This window comes from Artemia franciscana, chromosome 3, assembly GCF_032884065.1.
Source record: "Artemia franciscana chromosome 3, ASM3288406v1, whole genome shotgun sequence".
Taxonomy (NCBI): Eukaryota; Metazoa; Arthropoda; class Branchiopoda; order Anostraca; family Artemiidae; genus Artemia; species Artemia franciscana.
In genome coordinates, this window is record NC_088865.1 from 42,147,810 (window position 1) to 42,169,695 (window position 21,886).

At 35.3% G+C, this 21,886-nt stretch overlaps 1 protein-coding gene across 3 annotated transcripts in view; it reads right to left on the reverse strand.

Moving 5' to 3' along the window:
- The window catches only part of LOC136025279 (putative carbonic anhydrase-like protein 1), a 144,921-nt gene that overhangs the window by 11,999 nt on the left and 111,036 nt on the right, over nt 1-21,886 (reverse strand). For all 3 annotated transcript variants that reach the window (XM_065701161.1, XM_065701163.1, XM_065701162.1), the window contains 4 exons: nt 19,780-19,971; nt 16,936-17,098; nt 16,092-16,246; nt 2,199-2,330 (listed from right to left, as the gene is read on the reverse strand). In XM_065701161.1, the coding sequence (XP_065557233.1) occupies nt 2,199-2,330; nt 16,092-16,246; nt 16,936-17,098; nt 19,780-19,971 (642 nt within the window). The remainder of the gene's footprint in view (nt 1-2,198; nt 2,331-16,091; nt 16,247-16,935; nt 17,099-19,779; nt 19,972-21,886) is intronic.

Sequence of the window (21,886 nt, forward strand, 5' to 3'; positions counted from 1 at the left end):
TAAAGACATTGGGGACGCATCTTTTTAACCCATTCACTCCCAAGACCAGTTACCGATAAAATTTTACGATTCTTGCCTTAGTGCAAGGAAATAGGGTTTTAACTTTAAGATTTGTGGTGTCAAATGTTTTTTTCTTGCTCCAACGGTGTAACCATGGTGGGATGTTCCCATATGGGAACATTGAACGTTAATGCTACCCTAGGAGCTGAAGGACACATATGTATAAACATTTTTGCCATGTTTAACAGAAGTAAAAATAAAAAGATGACGTTTGAAACACTCTCATCTCTCATCTCTAGCCGGGTATTTTTTGCTGCATGCTTGGCTTTGATCCGACTTCTCTGCTGGCACCCGTATATATGTGCGTAACAGTAATACCTTTCCACTTTACATCCAAAACCTGTCCATCTAACCTGTAGTCACAATAACGATGTTCCTTCTTTTCAATAACTTCTCCCAAAGCAACATCCCTCAAAGAGATTTTCACGTACAGTGACTGAGGCATGAAATCCTTGTGAGTGAAGCTGTGTGAGAAGATCGTGGCTTGTGAAGAAATTATCAAAGAAGACATCGTCATGGCTCTTTTTTTTTCAACAGATAAGAGGTTTGTGATCACCTGTGAGCCTAGGGGTGTTGCTGGCTGTTACTCACTCTTCCCACTGTGCAGATCAATTTGTATGGATATCCATGAGAAAGAGCAAGCATCCATGCTTTGTATCCAAACCTAATCGGTTTGCCTTGGATAAACGTTTTGAAACAGTGACGAGTAAAGAAAGGTATCATTTGTTCGTCCGCAGAAATTTTTTCGACAGAACATCCTAAATTGCAAAGGTTTAGCGTTCATGACTTTCTTAAGTGGCCTCGCATTAGCCATTTTGTCGCTTTCCTGGAGCCCATTATTACTTACAAAGTATAGGTCTTTTGTTACCTTCAGAAATATGCCGCGGCTACCGTTCCTTTCATTTTGATTTGTTTTTATTCATTTTGTTTTGATTGATTTTGCAAATGAAAAGGGACATTTAGGTGTGTTTGTTTAACATCAAAATATTTCCAGTTGTTTATATTACTATAGATAATTGACAATGAAAAGACTTGCATTTAGTAACTGACGGATTACATTCTAACATGTTTTCAGTGAAGCAAAAGCAAAAAGAGAGGAGGGATAAGAGGAACGGTAAGTTTTATCCCACTATAGGAATGAATAGGTCGTCTAACCAGGACCAGTATGTTTTTTCACTGGGAAGATGATGATATACTGATAGTAGCTCCATTCTCAAAAATTGTAAAGTTCTTCAAAGCTCAATGTGAAGCTAATGACACCATTCTGAGGAGCATATCGTGCTGTTTCCAATACGATCATAGCACGAATAATTTCGTCCTAGAACTAACAAAACCTGGAATTCAGGCATGCTTAACATGTGAGTGACCTTTTCTCCCAGTCTAGGTAATAATTCTGATTGAAGAACTCGAGACTACTCGATCTTCTTCCAATTTGGCAAAATCATTTGTTTTTTTTTCGAAGGTCCAAGTTATTTAGATGCGTGTTTTTAAAGGAGCTAATGGGCTAAGTCTCAACAAAATTTTAGCGTAAGAATCAATGGGTCAAGGAGTGGGCAAATCTCCTTAGCATACGCATGATTTCTAATCATTTAAGGCTTAATGTCAGTCTTAATTTACATATGAATAAAAAAACTGTTTTACTATTTGATCAAGAAATAAAAGACTGCGACAAGAAGTTAAGTCACATGCTTGGAAAGCCATAATTCCGGCACAAATCGGAGCATTGATACCATTCGAAAGACCAACAGTTTAAAATTACCAAAATCACTTAGAAATAATCCAAAATCGTTTTTACATCCGTATCAGAGCTAAGTTTTTAGTCAAATGATAGCAACTATTGGTTGAAAAAACTGACTTTTAGCTAGATTTTTGAACTTCCTAAAAACTGATTCTAATTTGAGGAACTTACAATTCTAGGATATTGTTAGTTAGCCTTGGGCTTCTTTGGAAAGCTTAAAACTTGCACGAGCAGTGAACTTCTGAGCAAAAAAAAAAATTCATATGAGTAGCTTCCAAATGGGAACACTGGGCACTAATGGGTTAATAGTGAACGATTTAACCAAGTCTTTTAAGGACTAAATTAATACTATAAAATATAACCTTCATAAGCCCAAAAAACTAAAACATCTCTCCCTTACCTTTACAGATGGGAAATCAATGTTAGTTCTAATCAATCTATCAAAAGTATTCTGGATTGGACGGTAGTTATTGGCTAGAGGAGCTGGAGGTCCACCAAGGTCATTTCTTCGCACCCTTCTCAGTGCATCCATCTGAAGACAAAGAAAACTGTACAATGTTTCATATAATCTACTGTTTTATAATTTTTGATTTCCTTGAAAACCCTTGCTCCAATTTTATATATTGATCAGCACAGTTAAAGCAAAATCTACTGCCATTATAAGTAATGACATGCCCCAAAAATTGCGATCCTGAGCAGCTACTGATGATTAATCTCACACAAGAGGGCCGGCAGAAAAATTTCCAGGGGCGGGGGCAGACGCCAAAATAGCAGTGGTGGTTTGGGTGACAGTGAGTATATTGCAGGACATTTTTTGTAGAAATAAGTTTAGTTTCAGATACTTTTGGGAAAAAACTCAAATAAAAAGAGTAATCAAATTCATGTAAAATGAAACAAAATACAGTAACTTTTAAACAACAAGGATTCCTGGCAAAGGGATCAATTTATTTAATCAATAATATATTATTTATTATACATTTAATATTAAAAGAAGATCAAACCAAAATTACAGAAAGATTTATTGCTTTCGTAGATTATAACAGATGTAGACATGTATTTGCTAACGCCTGTTTGCCTATGCCATATAAGTTTGCCTATGTCTTATTGAAGATCCTTTTATTAGATACGTCATATCAGAGAACCCCTACCATAGAGGTTTGAAGCTCATATCTTCAAAATGCGGGCTTTCGCATTGTTTTTCAGAAAAAAACATCATCGATACATGTCTATTTATTGGTTTATTCCCAGGGATGATTGTAACAAACCGAAGGACCGAGATTGTTGGGGGAGACCTCAATCAAACGTAAATTTAAAGCTCTTTTTTAAGTGACCCTAAAGGTTGGGCCAGGGGAAAGTGTTGTTTTCCACCATTTTAGGGCAGCAAACTACGACTTTACCTCAAAGAGGACAAATTTGAAATCAATTTAAGATTCTGAGAAGTTAATTGAATTAAAAGTATAAATAACTATATTTTAGGCTTCCCAGTTGCAAAAGAAGTAATGCCACACGATGGCAGTGCTGGATTCAACCAAGTTGATTCGCTTTATTTATAAGGAAATTAGGCTACGTTTGGTGATATGTAATTGCATATCATCTATAGTGAGAAGGGTCGAGTGATTGTTTAGGTGGGGATAGGGTAGATTCCTAAAAAAGTAAATTTAATGGATTAACAACATACTTTTCATGAGGCTTCAAATAAATGTTGAAACAGGTAGGAGGGGGGGAGGAATTAATTAAAATGTTTCTCTGTACAGATAAAACATCACAATCCCATATCTACCTGCACAGAAGTGTAAAAGGCATGGTGGGTCATCATCAGCCAAGACAGGAAATTTCTTTGGGGTGGCAAGTACTACTAGGAATCTAGTTTTCAGCAATTTTAAATGGTAATTTTTTCTTTTTCTTTTTATATGAAGTAATCCCATCTATTTAAATAAATGTATATAGTCCATTTACCGATAAGAAAATCCTATTGTAGAGGTTGTGATGGCTTCAGTTATGTAGAAGATTAAAATTCTCACAGAATTTCCATCGATGCAAACAATGATACTCCTTTTCATCGAATCAAAATTCTTTAGTAGTAATATTAACAAGGACTTTTCACTAAAATTACTTTTCATCGCCAATTTCTATTATATTTAAAATTTAGGCATATATAACCTAAAATTTAGGCATATATAAAATTTATCCAAAATTGAAATTGCGAATTTAAACGTAGGACGGTACAATTGAACATGCAATTATTGGTTTACACATATTGAAATCAATTAACCGGGGATTTAAAGAACCAGTACCTAAAATTATATCTTAGTTAGGCCTGGGTATGATTTGGAAAACCATCTGAAATAGAATAACAAATGGCTTTCAAAAAGTCCGTGGTAACGAACTGTAGTAAGGAGCGACCCGGCTCAATAGTAACCAAAACTAAAAAAAAATAGGATTTTTATACTAATAGCTACAACAAAATAATCGCATTTTAATGCTGATTTTAAATATATAAGTTTCATCAAGTTTGGTCTTACCTATCAAAAGTTACGAGCCTGAGAAAATTTGCCTTATTTTAGAAAATGGGGGGAAACAACCCCTAATTGTAATACAATCTTAACGAAATTCACACCCCAGATTCAGCGGATCAGAGAACCCAACTGTAAGAGTTTCAAGCTCCTATCTACAATTAAATAAAAAAATAGTTTTTTTTTTAAACTGAAAGTAAGGAGCGACATTAAAACTTAAAACGAACAGATATTACTCCAGATACGAAATGGGCTGTCCCCTCCTCAACGCCTCACTCTTTACGCTAAAATTTTAATTGTTTTAAAAAGTAGAATTGTGGCAAAGAGTAAAACTTTAGCGTAAAGAGCGAGGGATTGCGGAGGGGACAACCCATTTCATATACGGAGTAATTTCTGTTCGTTTTAAGTTTTAACATCGCTCCTCACTTTCAGTTAAAAAACTAGTTTTTTTTTTATTTAATTTCTGAACGTTTTTAAATTAAAGCATGTTTGATTTTCGCTCTCCGCACATAAATTATTAAAATGAAATTTGCATATTAATTCTTTTTTTGGCTAAATGGCTTTTTCTTAGTTTTCATCAGACGATTTTGAGAAATAAGGGGTGGGGAAGGAGGCCTAGTTGCCATCCAATTTTTCGGTTACTTAAAAAGGCAACTAGAACTTTTAACTTTTAACGAACGTTTTTATTAGTAAAAAATATACGTAACTTAAGAATTAACTTACGTAACAAACTTTTATATTCTTATATTTTTATTTTGAATATGAGGGGGTTTGTTCCCTCGTGAATACCTCGCTCTTTACATTAAATCTTAAGTTTTGTCCAAATTCTTTAAGAATGATCCCTGAATCAGAAAGGCCGTAGAATAAATTGTTGAAATCTCCAAAAATACTTTAGCACAAAGAGTGAGGTATTTATTTCCTCCTAAATACCTCGCTCTTTATGCTAAAATATTTTAAGAACCCCTCATATACGTAATAATCTCTGTTCGTTTTAAGTTTTGTGATTTTCAAAAAATTGTGATTTTCACTGAATGCGATGGTATGATTTTCGTTAAGATTCCATGACTTTTAGGGGGTTTTACCCCCTATTTTCCAAAATAAGGCACATATTCTCAGGCTCTCAACTTTTGATGACAAAGACTAAATTTGATGAAACTTGTATATTTAAAATCAGCATGAAAATTCGGTTCTTTTGATGTATCTTTTAGAATCAAAATTCCGTTTTTTTAGAGTTTCGTTTACTATTGAGCCGGGTCGCTCCTTACTACAGTTTGTTACCACGAACTGTTTGAAAATGTGGAATTTTGTAATTTTTTGCCAGAAGGCATATCATGGATGCGTGTTTATTTATTTGTTTGTTTTTTTTTTTTCCCAGGGGTGATCGTATCGACCCAGTGATGCTAGAATCTTGCGAGAGGGCTCATTCTAACGAAAATGAAAAGTTCTAGTGCCCTTTTTAACTGACCAAAAAAATCGAGGGCACCTAGGCCCCCTCTCACGCTAATTATTTTCTCAAAGTCACCGCATCAAAATTCTAAAATAGCCATTATATTCAGTGTAGTCAAAAAACCTTATAACCATGTCTTTGGGGCCGTCTTACTCCCCTACAGTCCCCGTGGGAGGGGCTACAAACTTTGACCAGTGCTTACATATAGTAATGGTTATTTGGAAGTGTACAGACTTTTTTTCAGGGGGATTTTTAGGTTGGGGCATCGAGAAAAGGGGAATATGTTTGGGGAGCTTTCCTTGGAGGAATTTGTCATGGAGGAAGAAAATTTTCATAAAGGGAGCGTAGGATTTTTTAGCATTATTTGCAAAAATCAATGAAAAAATAAATATGAAAAAGTTTTTTCAACTGAAAGTAAGGAGAAGTATTAAAACTTAAAACGAACAGACATTATTACGCATATGATGGGCTTACCTCCTCCTAATACCCCGCTCTTTACGCTAAAGTATTTTTAGTAGTCTCAACTAGTTATTCTACGGCTTTTTTGATTCAGGGGTCATTCTCAAGAAATTGGAACAGAATTTAAGCTTTAGTGTGAAGAGCGAAGCACTGACGAGGGGGTGAGCTCCCCCATATACGTAAAAAAACATGAGAATACAGAAGTTCGTTACGTAAGCTAATTTGTAAATTATGTATATCTTTTGCTAATAAAAACATTCGTAAAAAATTAAAAGTTCTACTTGCCTTTTTAAGTAACCAAAAAATCGGAGGACAACTAGGCCTCCTCCCGCGTTCCTTTTTACTCAAAATCATTCGATCAAAACTATGAGAAATCCATTTAGCCAAAAAAAGAAATATGCAAATTTTGTTTTAATTATTCACCTGCGGAGAGCCAAAATCAAAACATGCATTGATTCAAAAACGTTCAGAAATTAAGTAAAAAAAACAAGTTTTTTTAATGGAAATTAAGGAGCGGCATTAAAACTTAAAACGAACAGAAATTACTTCGTATGTGAAAGGGGCTGCTTCCTCATCAACGCCCCGCTCTTTACGCTGAAGTTTTTTACTGTTTTAAAAAGGGAAATCGAAAAAGGGAAATTTAAAAAGGGAAATGTTTCCGGTTTTTTGGGAAATGTCACACTGGGTGAATTTGCCAGAGCTCCTGTACGAAATTTCTTTATATGTCTTGCTTTCTTTTTACCGATTTTATTTTCCGCATGGAGATGCTAAGATTAATTGTCCGGGGTATATTTTCACCAGGATTGCATTTTCCAGCGGATATTCTGTGGGTTTGAGAATATTTCCGGGGAGGTGGAGCCGTATATTTTAAAAAACGATCTGAAATTAAATAAAAAAAGTTTTTTGAAATTAAAATAAATAGCAACATTAAAACTCTAAACAAACAGACATTATTACATATTTGAGGGGGGGTTGTCCCCTCCTCGAAACCTCGGCCTATACACTAAAGATAAATTTTGTCCGAATTCTTTAAAAGCGACTTCTGAAACGCAAGGTTTGTTTAATTAGAACAATAAGTAACTTTTTTTATAAGTGCCGAAAAACTGTAGCCCTGAAGAGCAAGGTTTTGAGGAGGGGGCAACCCCCTCATATACGTAATAATTTCTGTTCGTTTTCAGTTTTAAATTTGCTCCTTACTTTCAGTTGAAAAACTGTTTTTTATTATTTAATGAAGCTTAGTGACAAATATTTTTTCAAAGGCAATAGAAAAAGTATGTTAATTTAAGTAACAGTATTCAAAAATGAAAAATGTAAGTAATTAATAAATAGAAAAAACAACAGCCTACTTACAAAAGCTCCCAGCATTCAGTTCAGTTGAGCAAGGCCGAAGCGTTGGACGGATATTTTCAACAATATCTACAGTTTGGAACATGGTTACCAAACACCAAAATATTTAATGCCTTTAGAGTCTGTCTTTATAAAAAGTAAAGCATTATCAAAGTAGTTATTTCAAAGTAAACAATAAAATTAAGATTGATAAAATCAAATAAAACTTTTTAATTCAATATTTTTAATTTAACTGTGAATACCAAAAACCAATATATTTGATACCTTTATGCTTCATTACTATACAAAATTAAATCTTTTAATTCCCATGATTGATTATAATGGTTTATATATTATAGTGGCATTTCTGATTATATCAGCTCATGAGTACTCTTGCAATGCAAGAAAAAGTTGACGCCATATTTTTACTGAAATTACCCCTTATTAAGTTGTTTTCTGTAATGAAACGAACTTTCTAGTGCACTTAAAACTGCACTAATTACTAATAAAAAAACACACATTTAGGATCACCAAAACAAATCGATTTTATATTGAATGTTGTCAATAGCTAGGCTCTTATACTTTCGTTATTAACAAGGATTATTATTTGCTTACCATTCATTACTATGAAGAATTTGATTTTGTTTTGCTCCAACCAAATCATATAGAAAAAAATGTTTGTGGACAGCAAGAAAGGGTTCACTCAGTCACGAATTAGAACTTACATTTTCCTTTCTAAGGGTCAAAATCTACTCGCAGGCAGACAACAATGGGGCAACACACATTTTTTCCATGTTTTTTCCCTATTCCCCTCTCTTTCCTTTGGTTTCCTTATAATTACTTTATATTCCCAAATTTCGGGGGAGGCATGGCCCCCCCTACCCCCTGCCAGCACCCGTTGTCACAGAACTAAAAGTTGAGTGTTTTCTCTATTTTACTTTTTATGGCACTTGGTATTAACCAAGTGACATATAGCAGTCGCCAATTCTGTCGGTCTGTCTGTCTGTCTGTCTGTCTGTCGGTCTGTCGGTCTGTCGGTCTGTCCCGGTTTTGCTACTTTAGGCACTTCCAGGTAAGCTAGGACGATGAAATTTGGCAAGCGTATCAGGGACCGCACCAGATTAAATTAGAAATAGTCGTTTTCCCGATTTGACCATCTGGGGGGGAGTGGGGGCCCGGTTAATTCGCAAAAAATAGAAAAAATGAAGTATTTTTAACTTATCAGCGGGTATTTGGATCTTAGTGAAATTTCATGTTTGGAATGATATTGTGTCTTAGAGCTCTTATTTTAAATCCCGACCGGATCTGATGACATTGGGGGGAGTCGGAGGGGGAAAACCTAAAGTCCCGGTTTTGCTACTTTAGGCACTTCCAGGTAAGCTAGGACGATGAAATTTGGCAAGCGTATCAGGGACCGGACCAGATTAAATTTAGAAATAGTCGTTTTCCCGATTTGACCATCTGGGGGGGGGGAGTAGGGGCCGGTTAATTCGGAAAAATAGAAAAAATGAAGTATTTTTAACTTATGAGCGGGTGATTGGATCTTAATGAAATTTGATGTTTGGAATGATATTGTGTCTCAGAGCTCTTATTTTAAATCCCGACTGGGTCTGATGACATTGGGGGGAGTTGGAGGGGGGAAACCTAAAATCTTGGAAAACACTTAGAGTAGAGGGATCGGGATGAAACTTGATGGGAAAAATAAGCGCAAGTCCTAGATACATGATTGACATAATCGGAACTTATTTGTTCTCTTTGGGGTAGTTGGGGGGGGGGGGAGTAAGTCTTAAAAATTAGAAAAATGAGGTATTTTCAACTTGCGAACGGGTGATCGGATCTCAATGAAATTTGATGTTTAGAAGGATATCGTGTCTTAGAGCTCTTATTTTAAATCCCGACCAGATCTTGTGATGGGGGCGGGGAGTTGGGAGGGGGAACCTAAAACTTGGAAAACACTTAGAGTGGAGGGATCGGGATGAAACATGGTGGGAAAAATAAACACAAGTCCTAGATAGATGATTGACATAAACGGAACGGATCCGCTCTCTTTGGGGTAGTTGGGGGGGGGGGGTTAATTCTGAAAAATTAGAAAAAATGAGGTATTTTTAACTTACGAACGGGTGATTGGATCTCCATGAAATTTGATTTTTAGAAGGATATCGTGGCTCAAAGCTCTTATTTTAAATCCTGACCGGATCTGGTGACATTGGGGGAAGTTTGGGGTGGGGAGACCTAAAATGATGGGAAACGCTTAGATTGGAGGGATTGGGATGAAACTTGGTTGGAAAAATAAGCAAAAGTCTTGCATACGTAATTTACATAATTGGAACGGATCCGCTCAATTGCGGGGGGGGGGGGGTAATTCTGAAAAATAAGAAAAATAACGTATTTTTAACTTACGAAGGAGTGATCGGATCTTCATGAAACTTCATATTTAGAAGGACCTCGTAACTCTGATATCTTATTTTAAATCTCAACCGGATCAAACGTAATTGGGGGGGGGGGGGCAGTTGGGGGGACCGGAAATCTTAGAAAATACTTAAAGCGGTGAGATCAGGATGAAACTGGATGGGAAGAATAGAAACCTGTCTAAGGTACGTGACTGACATAACTGGACAAGATCTGCTCTCTTTGGTGGAATTGGGAGGGGGGAGGTAATTTTGAAAATTGAGGTATTTGTAACTTACGAAAGGGTGACCAGATCTTAATGAAATTTGATATTTAGAAGGATCTTGTGCTATAAAGTTTAACTTTAGGTTCTGACCTTCTCACAAGTGCCAAATGAGCTCTTGGCTCTTCCGACCTCGTACCATATGAGCTCTCGGCTCTTCCGACCTCGTCCAAATGAGCTCTTGGCTCTTCCGACCTCGTACCATATGAGCTCTCGGCTCTTCCGACCTCGTCACAAGTGCCATATGAGCTCTTAGCTCTTGTTTTTTAAGGAGTTAGCTAAGAAATCTTTGAATTACTTATGAGCTGGTTATTATAGCGTAACCATTGGTTTTAGATAACGCCCTTATTCTATTCTAAATATTCATGCATGCAGCCAACATTTTTAGTCTGTTGGTACATTCCTTTAAAAAGGAATGTACAATTTTTAAAAGGCAAGGTTTTTAGTCTGTTGGCACATTCCTTTAAGGTCAAATTGCAATTTGAACTTTAACATGATTTCTTACATTCAATTAACCCAAAATGGTCCTGATGAATTTTTATGTTACCAGTGGCGTCAATTGGAAGATTTTTAGATTTTATTGTCCCAAAAACATCTATTTTGAGGTTAATTTTCTTTTTAAACGCCGTTTTTGGTATTTTCAATAAAACAGAAAACAACAAATTTTGGCCCCTTAAATATTTTTAAAAATACACCCCCCCCCCTAAATTCTCTTGAATCAACGTCACTGTATGTTACTTAAAGTAAGATTTTGAGAGTGTTTATTTCAATGTTCTATTGAGTTTTTTCCAGTCAAATTGGTCCTTCTAGTATTTGTAGCTGCTGAAAACACTCAGTACCTAATCCTTAGTTTAATCGGTTGCATTTATGATACTTGTTTTAATTTGAACTTGACTCAGAACGTTTCTAGGCTTGTCACAAAATCGTATATTTCAGAAGTACCATAGACATTAAGGAAAAGCAAGCTTTGTCCACAGGATTTTATTTCCATTTTTGTATTCTCGGTTGTATTTTTTTTTTTCCTTTCAAATTCACATACAAAGATCCATTTGGTACAAAACCAAAGTTTTCCAAGATGAAAACATTTACGTAGATTCATTCCTGCTACTAATACTACTACTAACACCTCACTGCAGAACCAAGCTACCTGAGGCCAACACAGCTACGCGAACCCCTCCTCCATCCAAATCTAATCAAAGCCTCCATGTTTACGCCCTCCCAGGAAGTTCTCATTTCCTTTAAATCTTTCTTTATAGGAGTTGTCCCCTCTTCAACGCCCCGCTCTTTTTGCTAAAATTTGACTCTTTGCCACAACTCTACTTTTTAAACAATAAAAAAACTTTAGCGTAAAGAGCGAGGTGTTAAGGAGGGGACAACCCATTTCATATACGGAATAATTTCTGTTCATTTTAAGTTTTAATGTCGCTCCTTATTTGCAGTTAAAAAAGCTTTTTTTCAATTTAATTTCTGAACGTTTTTGAATTAAGGCATGGTTTGATTTTGGCTCACCGTACATGAAGAATTAAAAAGGAATTTGCATATTGATGTTTGTTTTACTAAATGCCTTTCTCATAGTTTCGATCGGACAGTTTTGTTGAAAAAGGGGAGGAGGAGGAGGCCTAGTTGCCCTCCAATTTTCGGTTACTTAAAAATGTAACTTTTTTTCTTTTTTTTTAACGAACTTTTGATAGTAATAAACACACGTACCCTAGGAATTAGCTTACGTAACGAACTTCTATATTTCTGTATCTTTTTTACGTATATGAGGAAGTTCGCCCCCTTGCCAACACCTCGGTCTGTACACTAAATTTTGAATTTTGTCCCAAATCTTTAAGAATAACACTTGAATCACAAAGGGCGTAGAATAAATAGTTGGAATTACTAAATGTACTTTAGCGTAAAGAGCAAGGTATTGAGGAGTAGACGTGCCCCCTAATATGCGTAATATTTTATACTCGTTTTTAGTTTTATTGCGGCTCATTACTTCCAGTTGATTTTTCTTCTCATTGTGTTTTTTTTAATAATGCTAGAAAATCCCCCCCTTCATGGAAATTCTCTTCCCTCATGAAAAATTCCTCCGTAAAAAGATCCTCCCACGTAAACCCCTCCTCCCGAACCACCCCCACACCAACGCGAAAAAGTTCCCCTGTAAACGTCTGTACACTTCATAATAACCGTTATTACATGTAAACAATGGTCATAGTTCGTAACTTGCAGACCCTTCCTTGTGGACTGTGGGGAATTAAGTCGTCCCCAAAGACATATTTATTAGGTTTTTGACTAAGTTGAACAGAATGGCTATCTCAAAATTTTGATCCGGTGACTTTGGGGAAAAAGTGTGTGTGGGAGGGGGCCTAGGTGCCCTCCAATTTTTTAGGTCGCTTAAAAATGGCACTAGAGCTTTTAATTTCCGTTAGAACGAGTCCTCTTGCGACATTGTAGGACCACTAGGTCGATATGATCACCCCTGGAAAAAAAAAACAACTAACAAATAAACACGTATATATGATCTGTCTTCTGGCAAAAAATACAAAATTCTACATTTTCGTGGACAGGAGCTTGAAACTCCTACAGTAGGGTTCTCTAATACGCTGAATTTGATGGTGTGATTTTTGTTAAGATTTTACGACTTTTAAAGGGTGTTTCGCCCTATTTTCCAAAAAAAGGCAAATTTTTTCAGGGTCGGAACTTTTGATGGGTAAGATTAAACTTGGTGAAACTTATATATTTAAAGTTAAAATTAAAATACAATTCTTTTGATATAATTATTGGTATCAAAATTCCGTCTTTTAGAGTTTCGGTTACTATTGAGCCGGGTCGCTCCTTACTACAGTTCGGTACCACGAATTGTTTAATACTACCAATATAAGTGAATTTGAAGCTGTCTCACCCCAACTATTTTACGGATTAGGTCAAAGAAAGGTTCAGTCCTAAGTCACAAAATTATCTTTATGGCAAAACTAATTACTAATATTTACTTTTGACCTCAATGATCTCTATCATGATTGTAGTTACAGTGAATGGTTTTGAAGCATGGGCGCTCCAAAAATGGATAAAGTTTTGCTAGATGTTTTTTTCCCACAGAAATTGCGTACGGATTGTTCTGTTTGAAATACGGCTGACTGATCTTATTTCAAACAGTAGGTTGTACAAAAAGTGTGGTTATAGGACTATAACGAGAGAAAGGTTGATATGGCTAGGACACTTTTGCGGATGAAGGATGACAGATTGCTGACGACTGTCCTTTTCAGCCAAGTGTGTAGGGCTAAATAGAAAGCAGGTCGTCAGCAGTCGGGGTGGGAGGAAGTCATTAGGAAACATTGAAGGGAAATGGGAATTTCCTGGGAGGGTATAAAGAGGGAGGCTTTGAATAAATTGGGATTGAGGAGTTGTGTGCGCAGCTAAGTGGGTCTCAGATGGCCTGTTGCTGTGGTGTATTGCTAGTAGTAGTATTATTAGTAGCAGTAGTAGTTAGAGTGAGTAAATAATCAATACTAAGTGAAAATCAAATCTGGGGAATTATAAGAAACTCAATTGTGAAAAAGATTTTTCATTTCAAAATAGCAAAATTTGATCTATTGTTTATCTCTGCGCTTCCTGAAAAATTGGCGTGTAATATGGCCTACGATTATTTACTGCACATCACGTTAACTATTCAGAAACGAACCTATCAACACGGATAATTCTGTTGATGTCTGTCAGGTAATGAACTTTTTGTAGCGGTTATCTTATTGCACATGGCCAAGGATAAATGTACAGTGATAAAGGCGGGTGTTGAATTTTTTTTTTAAAGAAGATGCAACTAAGCAGGTATTTGATGCCTTCAAAGCTGCACTAAAATTTGACATGCTTGAGAAGAGACTAGGATCGTATCAATTATCATTGTTTTTGTCGGACGTTTTTGAGCTACAAAATGAACTCAAAGGACGAGATGAAAATTTTCCACGTTTTGCAATAGTTGATTCACCAAACTTCTTCCTCAATTAAACCCTCTGCAATAGTGGCCTTGCGCCACAACGAATGTGTCCGAATGCTAGATTTTCTGGTTGAAAAGCAGGAAATGTTTCTGCAGAGTCAAAGTCCAAGAAATTTGTCATTGGTGCCAGCTCACCAATCTCCCTCTGTTACTGAGGTGCTTCCAAATGTTCCTGACAATATTAATATCTATAATCCTACAAACCCTATTTTAATAGAAGAATGGTTAGACACTTCTGGCACAAGCCAGTATACAGGTAGTATACTGCATTTTTTTTTAATGGTTTCATCAGCCAACTTAAAGACTTTTGGTTTGTAACAGTATTCCAAAGCTACATCCAACTGAATATCTAAGGACACATCCTTCGCCACTGCTATCATCATTATCAGTACAAAAGAAATTATCACAATTAATGACCCTCCTCATTTTTGTCATCGCCGTATATTGGAAGCGTATCTGCACATCGGACTTGAAAGTGGTTCCTATCCCGAAAGCAAGTGAAATATGTATTATGTGAGTTTATCTTCTTTCTTTCGATGCATTAAGTCATTTGATTGACTAATTATTTTATTTTTTCATTATAATCAAATACTATTTAATCTACTTGTAATGATCAGACAGGAAGGATTGCTTATAGTTTCTTGCGTGATATGTCATCCAATGCAATCTTACCCCACTTAAATTAAGAATAAACATCAGCTTTACTCGTTTGAGAGAGACACGCAATTTATCTACTCAGGTAATATCCCAAGAGAAACCATTTCCAAAACAACTCTGATACCATTAATTGCAACATTCATTTGGACACTAAGCCGAGACTGACACCATGGGTCATAAGATTTTTCCCTGGGATTTGTTCAAAACTTAAGAAGAAGATTCATTTTTGGTTGGAATATAACAGTTTTATTAGTACTTTTTGGAAAACCAACCACCAAGAGTCCATCCAAGATTTTGTTCGGGGAGGGGGGGGGGGGCAAATTAATTTTAATGGGGGAGTGGTACAAAAACTTATTTATTTTTTTTAATGCACATTTTGGTTGTGTTTTTAACAGTCAGACCAAATATTTGTCGGGAGACTGGTTAAGAAATCCTACCTCTCCTGGATGCGGTCATACCTACCCCTTCCTGGAGGAAAAAAATGTGTACCTATTATCGTTGCTGAAGGTAGGAATTCATTCCTCTTTAAGGAAAAACTAAAAATTAAGTGGCCCGATTTAAAATGACAAACCTTATAAAACACCTCATTTTGAATTTCAACGGTAATAGAAGTTGACCTTATTTTAAACAGTTTCTTTTGGAAACCCGTCTTATCAAACATCATTAGCTTTCAAAAGTATAGGCTATTAACTTTAGAATTTATCAAAGAAGAATTTCATATAGAATATGCACAACTATGGGTCAAATACAAAAACCTGTATTATAAAGATAAAATATAAAATCTATGGTTTGTCAGGTTTAATTCAATAGTCAATAAGTGAAAATCTAAAGCGGATTAGATATTATTGACTGATTTTTTTACGACAGGCAGTGATTGTTTTGGTATTGAATTTCGGACTGAAAGTAGAAATACGTATTAAGCTTCGCTCGTTAAATGCTATGCTTACATCCGACCAAAAATCAGATTAAGTTTTCCCTTGTAAGTTTAGTCATTTGCGCACACGGGAGCACCCGTGAGGCACATATACATATATATATATATATATATATATATATATATATATATATATATATATATATATATATATATATATATATATATATATATATATATATAAACTTTTATGAGGTTTGATGGCTAGACCTGAGCCATCATAAATTTTCACATTCGTAGAGCGTCTGCAGCTAAATTATGACAGCTTATGGCCGCTGGGGATAAAGTGTGAAAGATCAGGACTTAATACCTGATCAGCAGTGATATATCCTGGCTTGTTCATAACAATCCATGTCACTGTTTCTTGGCATCCTGGTGTTGTCATAGATCCTTCGTATGTGATGTAATTCTGTGTTTCAGGCAACATTTCCGCGATCGAGATTCTCTTTACAGTTACTTCTTGATCTATAAATAAGGTCGAAATGACTGTCTCTTCTAATTATGAGGCATTTAGAAAGTACAATTGCAAACTATTTAAAAAACTATTTAAACTATTAATTACAATTAATATTTAAAGTAAGCACAATTCCAAACTATTCTTTATTCAAGTTTAAATGTTGATATTCAAGCCAGGGATATATTGCTTTCCTTGAGGATAACATAGACAAGTGATGAATAAAATAGAAGTAAGCTATCTCTTACAAATTCTACTACAGGATTCTCATTGGCTAGAAGTTGTATCCGATAAACGTATGAACTGCAAAACACTTAGAAGCGTATGAACTATAAAAAAAATCACAACATGTGTAATCTACTAGCATATTTTGTAAAAAAGGAGCTTGAGATCCTTCTTTATCCCCAACTATGCTAAATCTCCTTAAAATTAGGTTCTTTGGCCCACCATCAAATGAACAAAAATATGTTCATCACTTTCTAAGAAAATCTTGCAAATTTTTTGATGCCGTGTTAACATGTTTCCTTGTAAATACATCTTACTTTTCCTTTCTCCTATAAGCACCAGTTTTTCCTTTGATACAATAATTACTTTTAAAGTAAAATTAATTTCTTCAGCACTTATAAAGCATATATGCTAAAAGTATCATCTGAAAAATTACTTTTGTGAGAACTTGCACTGATATTTGTTGAGTACTTACTTTTGTATTCAACATTTTTCAGTTGATCAAGCAGGATTGCTAAGTCTTCTGATGTGGATTCTCCAATACCGATTAATACAGAAATAGCAACAATGCCTTGTGGACTTTCCATTGCTTCATCGTAAGAGTTATACAAATCAACATTGTAGCCGTACACCTGAATCTGAAATATTAAAAAAGAGAAAACATTAAAATTATATAATTGAATTGTATTCACTAGGATAAAGAGAAGGATTGCCTGAAACAGCTGCGACATATTAATTTTTTTTTACGCGTTTTTCAGCAAGAAGCTTTTTCACTTGAAGTCTGATTTTCAAACAGTTCGTGGTAACGAACTGTAGTAAGGAGCGACCTGGCTCAATAGTAACCAAAAGTCTAAAAATGGAATTTTGGTACCAATAGCTACATCAAAAGAATCGAATTTTAATGCTGATTTTAAATATATAAGTTTCATCAAGTTTAGTCTTACCCATCAAAAGTTACGAGCCTGAGAAAATTTGCGTTATTTTAGAAAATAGGGGGAAACACCCCCTAAAAGTCATAGAATCTTACCGAAAATCACACCATCAGATTCAGCGTATCAGAAAGCCCTACTGTAGAAGTTTCAAGCTCCTATCTACAAAAATGTGGAATTTTATATTTTTTGCCAGAAGGCAGATCACGGATGCGTGTTTATTTGTTTTTTTGTTTTTTGTTTTTTTTTCCCTCAGGGGTGATCGTATCGACCCAGTTGTCCTAGAATGTTGCGAGAGGGCTCATTCTAATGGAAATGAAAAGTTCTAGTGCCCTTTTTAAGTGACCAAAAAATTGGAGGGCACCTAGGCCCCCTCCCACGCTAATTATTTTCCCAAAGTCAACGGATCAAAATTCTGAGATAGCCATTTTATTCAGCATAGTCGAAAAACCTTATAACTATGTCTTTGGGGACGACTTACTCCCCCACAGTCCCCGTGGGAGGGGTTACAAGTTCAAAACTTTGACCAGTGCTTACATATAGTAATGGTTATTGGGAAGTGTACAGGCGTTTTCAGGAGGATATTTTGGTTGGAGGCAGGGGTTGAGAAGACGGGAATATGCTGGGGGAACTTTCCATCGAGGAATTTGTCATGGGAGAAGAAAATTTCCATGAAGGGAGCGCAGGATTTACTAGCATTACTTAAAAAAAAACAATGAAAAAGGTTTTTTTTCAGCTGGAAGTAAGCAGCAGCATTAAAACTTAAAACGAACAGAAATGATTACCCATATGAGGGATTCACCACCTCCTAACACCTCGCTCTTTACGCCAAAGTATTTTTAGTAATTTCAACTATTTATTCTGCGGCTTTTGTGATTCAGGGGTTATTCTTAATGAATTGGGACAAAATTTAAGCTTTAGTGTAAAGAACGAGGTACTGACGAGGGGGCGAACCCCCTCATATATGTAATAAAAACATAAGAATACAAAAGTTCTTTACGTAAGCTAATTTATAAGTTACGTATATCTTTTACTTATAAAAAGATTCGTAAAAAATTAAAAGTTCTAGTTGCCTTTGTAATTAACCGAAAATCGGAGGGCAACTAGGCTTCCTCCCCCGCTCTTTTTTCTCAAACCCATTCGAACAAAATTATGAGAAAGCCATTTAGCCAAAAAAAAAAAAAAATGTACAAATTTCGTTTTAATTATTCCTCCGCGGAGAGCCAAAATCAAAACATGCATTGATTCAAAAACGTTCAGAAATTAAATAAAAAAAACAAGTTTTTTAAATTAAAGTAAGGAGCGACATTAAAACTTAAAACGAACAGAAATTACTCCGTATATGAAAGGGGCTTTTCCTTCTCAACGCCCCGCTCTTTACGCTAAAGTTTATTACTGTTTTAAAATGTAGAGTTACAGCAAGAATTCTTCGCTTGCTTAAAATTACATGTTTTCGGTAGATTCATTCAATTTCGTTCAACTTGAACGAAAATGTCGATTAATCGATTAGGATCTTTATGGCATTTTATAAGGTAGTAACGTACTATCTGAGATAATTGACTGATTAGAATCCAGAGGGTTGGGTTACATTAAATAAATTGGGAAGATTGTCGGAAAAAAGGGGCACGGCCCAAATCTTTCAAAAATTTTAAATTCGGGAAAATTGTTATTTTGATTATTTTCTAGTGAATGTTCAGAGGGTACACATAATAATTATCAATATTATTTAAATTTAATTTGAATCCTGGAATTTATCATTATATTCTAAATATTGATATTGATTGATATTGAGAGTAAAAAAGAACTATAAAATTAAAGAGTTCTACAGAACAATCAACGCAATGGTGAGAGAAAAAGACGTGTTCGGGTGTTTGAGACATACCCTTTCTTCGAGCTTAAAGATTAATTTAAAGGAATTACTGATTCATAATTCATAATCTGAATTATGAAGTGTCCAGAAATTAGGAAAATTTAGGATTCCGGAAGTGGGGCCAAATCCCGGGACCTTATACTGTGGTTGTCCCTGTAAAGCACAGCTACAATACATTAAAAAAATTGAAATTATATATGCAACAGGGTTTCACAAGAACAAATAGCTATAATTTTCAGGAGTAGTGGAGCATTGAAGGTTGCCCTTATCTGGTAGTTCTATTCAGTATACTTTCAAGCAAAAGTATTTACCTACTTATCTGTTTATAATCACTTTTTATAACAGTATCCAACGTGATGGGAGGGGAATCGTATCTTCAGAAGCTTCTTACTTGAAAAATCATCTTGCGGGTAGGTAAGAAATATTTCTATCTGAATCAAACATCGAATTTTGCATATGGAAGCCCCAAGAATTGTATAATTTTGAATAAAAATCACAAAATTATAGAAAAAATAAATACTTCTAAGGGAAAGGCTTTTCCATTTATAGTATGTTCTGATCCTCGGTCATTCAGTAAACCAAAATGTAGGGACAGTTGATGGAATTCATACTTGTATAAAAGTGGTCCACCAGATATGTTTAGTATTGGTCGTGAAGAATTGTCAATTCCAAACAGCAAACTATGACCTGCATTCACCAACACACCGTTAATCTGAAAAAGAGAAAAGAAGCAACTAATCAGGAAAAGGTTGCCGGGAAATAAGGACTAACAACTGTGAAAATACAACTTAATTCAGTTTCATGCAAAAAAAAATCACCGCTTTGGAGTACCTGATAAACTATTACGGAGTACCTGATAAACTAGTCAAAATGATAATCGCACCCTATGAAGATAATGAATGTTGTCTGCACACAGAAAATGAGGACATGTATTTCTTCAAGATAATGTGTGGTGTCAAACAAGGATGAGTCCTATCCCTATTCCTGTTTGTAACTGTTATGGAGTTTGCAGCCGATTTGCAGCCGACAGATCTCTAACTTGGACTTCGCTGACGACGTTGTTCTTCTCAAAGAAGCGAAAGAGCGACTGCAGCTGCTACTCAACGCTATAGATATAAAGGCCAAAAAAGTGGTGCTTAAAGAGCAAAGAAGCAACTAATCAGGAAAAGGTTGCCAGGAAATAAGCACTAACAACTGTCAAAATGCAACTTAATTCAGTTTCATGCAAAAAAAATCACCGCTTTGGCTGGTTGGGAAGCTTATTTTTGTTTTCTTTGATTACTCTGATCGACAGAAAGGATAATTTTTCCACAATTTGAGGTAAAATACAAAGACAAGTATTGAAACGCAATTTAGGTAATTTGGCCTCAAACTACTTATTTCTCTAATTTTCATCAGAGCATCGTTGCAGCCTTTTGAAAAAGAAATCATTTGAATGATATGATAATTGAGTCAAACATAAATTAAATGTACTAAATAGAATGGGGTTTTAGTAAGGAGCGACTCTGCTCAATAGTAACCGAAACTCTAAAAATGTAATTTTAATACCAATAAATACATTAAAAGAATTGAATTTAATGCTTATTTTAAGTATATAAGTTTAATCAAGTTTAGTCGTACCCATCAAAAGTTACGAACCTGAGAAATTTTGTCTTATTTTCAAAAAAGTAGGAAACTTCCTTTAAAAGTCATAGAATCTTAATGATAATCACACCATCAGATTCAGCGTATTAAAAACCCTACTGTAGAGGGTTCAAGCTCCTATCTGCCAAAATGTGTAATTTTGTTGTTGTTTTTTTTGCAAGAAGAAACATCACGGATGCGTGTTCATTTGTTTTTTTGTTGTTTTCTTTTTTACCAGGGATGTTCTTAATAGTTCTAGAATGTCGCAAGAGGCTCATTGTGACATAACTTAAAGTTCAAGTGCCCTTTTTAAGTGACCAAAAAACTTTGAGAGAAACTTTGCCCCCTCCCATGCTAATTTTTTCCCAAAGTCACCGGATCAAAATTTTTAGATAGCCATTTTGTTCAGCATAGTCAAAAAATTAAATAGCTGTGTCTTTTAGGACAACCCATTTCCCCATAGTTCCCGGGTTAACGGCTGCAAGTTATGAACTTAGCCCATTGTTATTTCTGGTGGTTTGGGGGAGGGGGCTGGAAGGAGGGTGCCACCTGTGAGGATCTTTCCACGGAGGAATTCTTTTAAGGGGGAAGAAAATTTCAATAAAGGGGCGCTAGTTTTTCCATTGTTATTTAAAAAATTATGATACATTATATAAGAAAACGAAGTTTTTTCAACTGAAGTAAGGAGCAATGTTAAAAATTAAATGAACAGAAATTATTACATATATCAGGGGGCTCGTCCCCTGCTCAATACCTTACTCTTTACGCTAAAGTATGTTTAGTAGTTTCAACAGAGCTATTTAATTCTAATTAAACGGCTTTTGTGATTCATGTGTCATTCTTAAGGATTTGGAGCAAAATTCAAACTTTAGTGTAAAGAGTGAGATATCGACGAGGGTGGAAACCCCCCTCATATACGTAATAAAAACATACGAATATCGAAATTAATTACGTAAGTTAATTTATAAGTTACGTATATTCATTACTAAAAAAAACAATCGTAA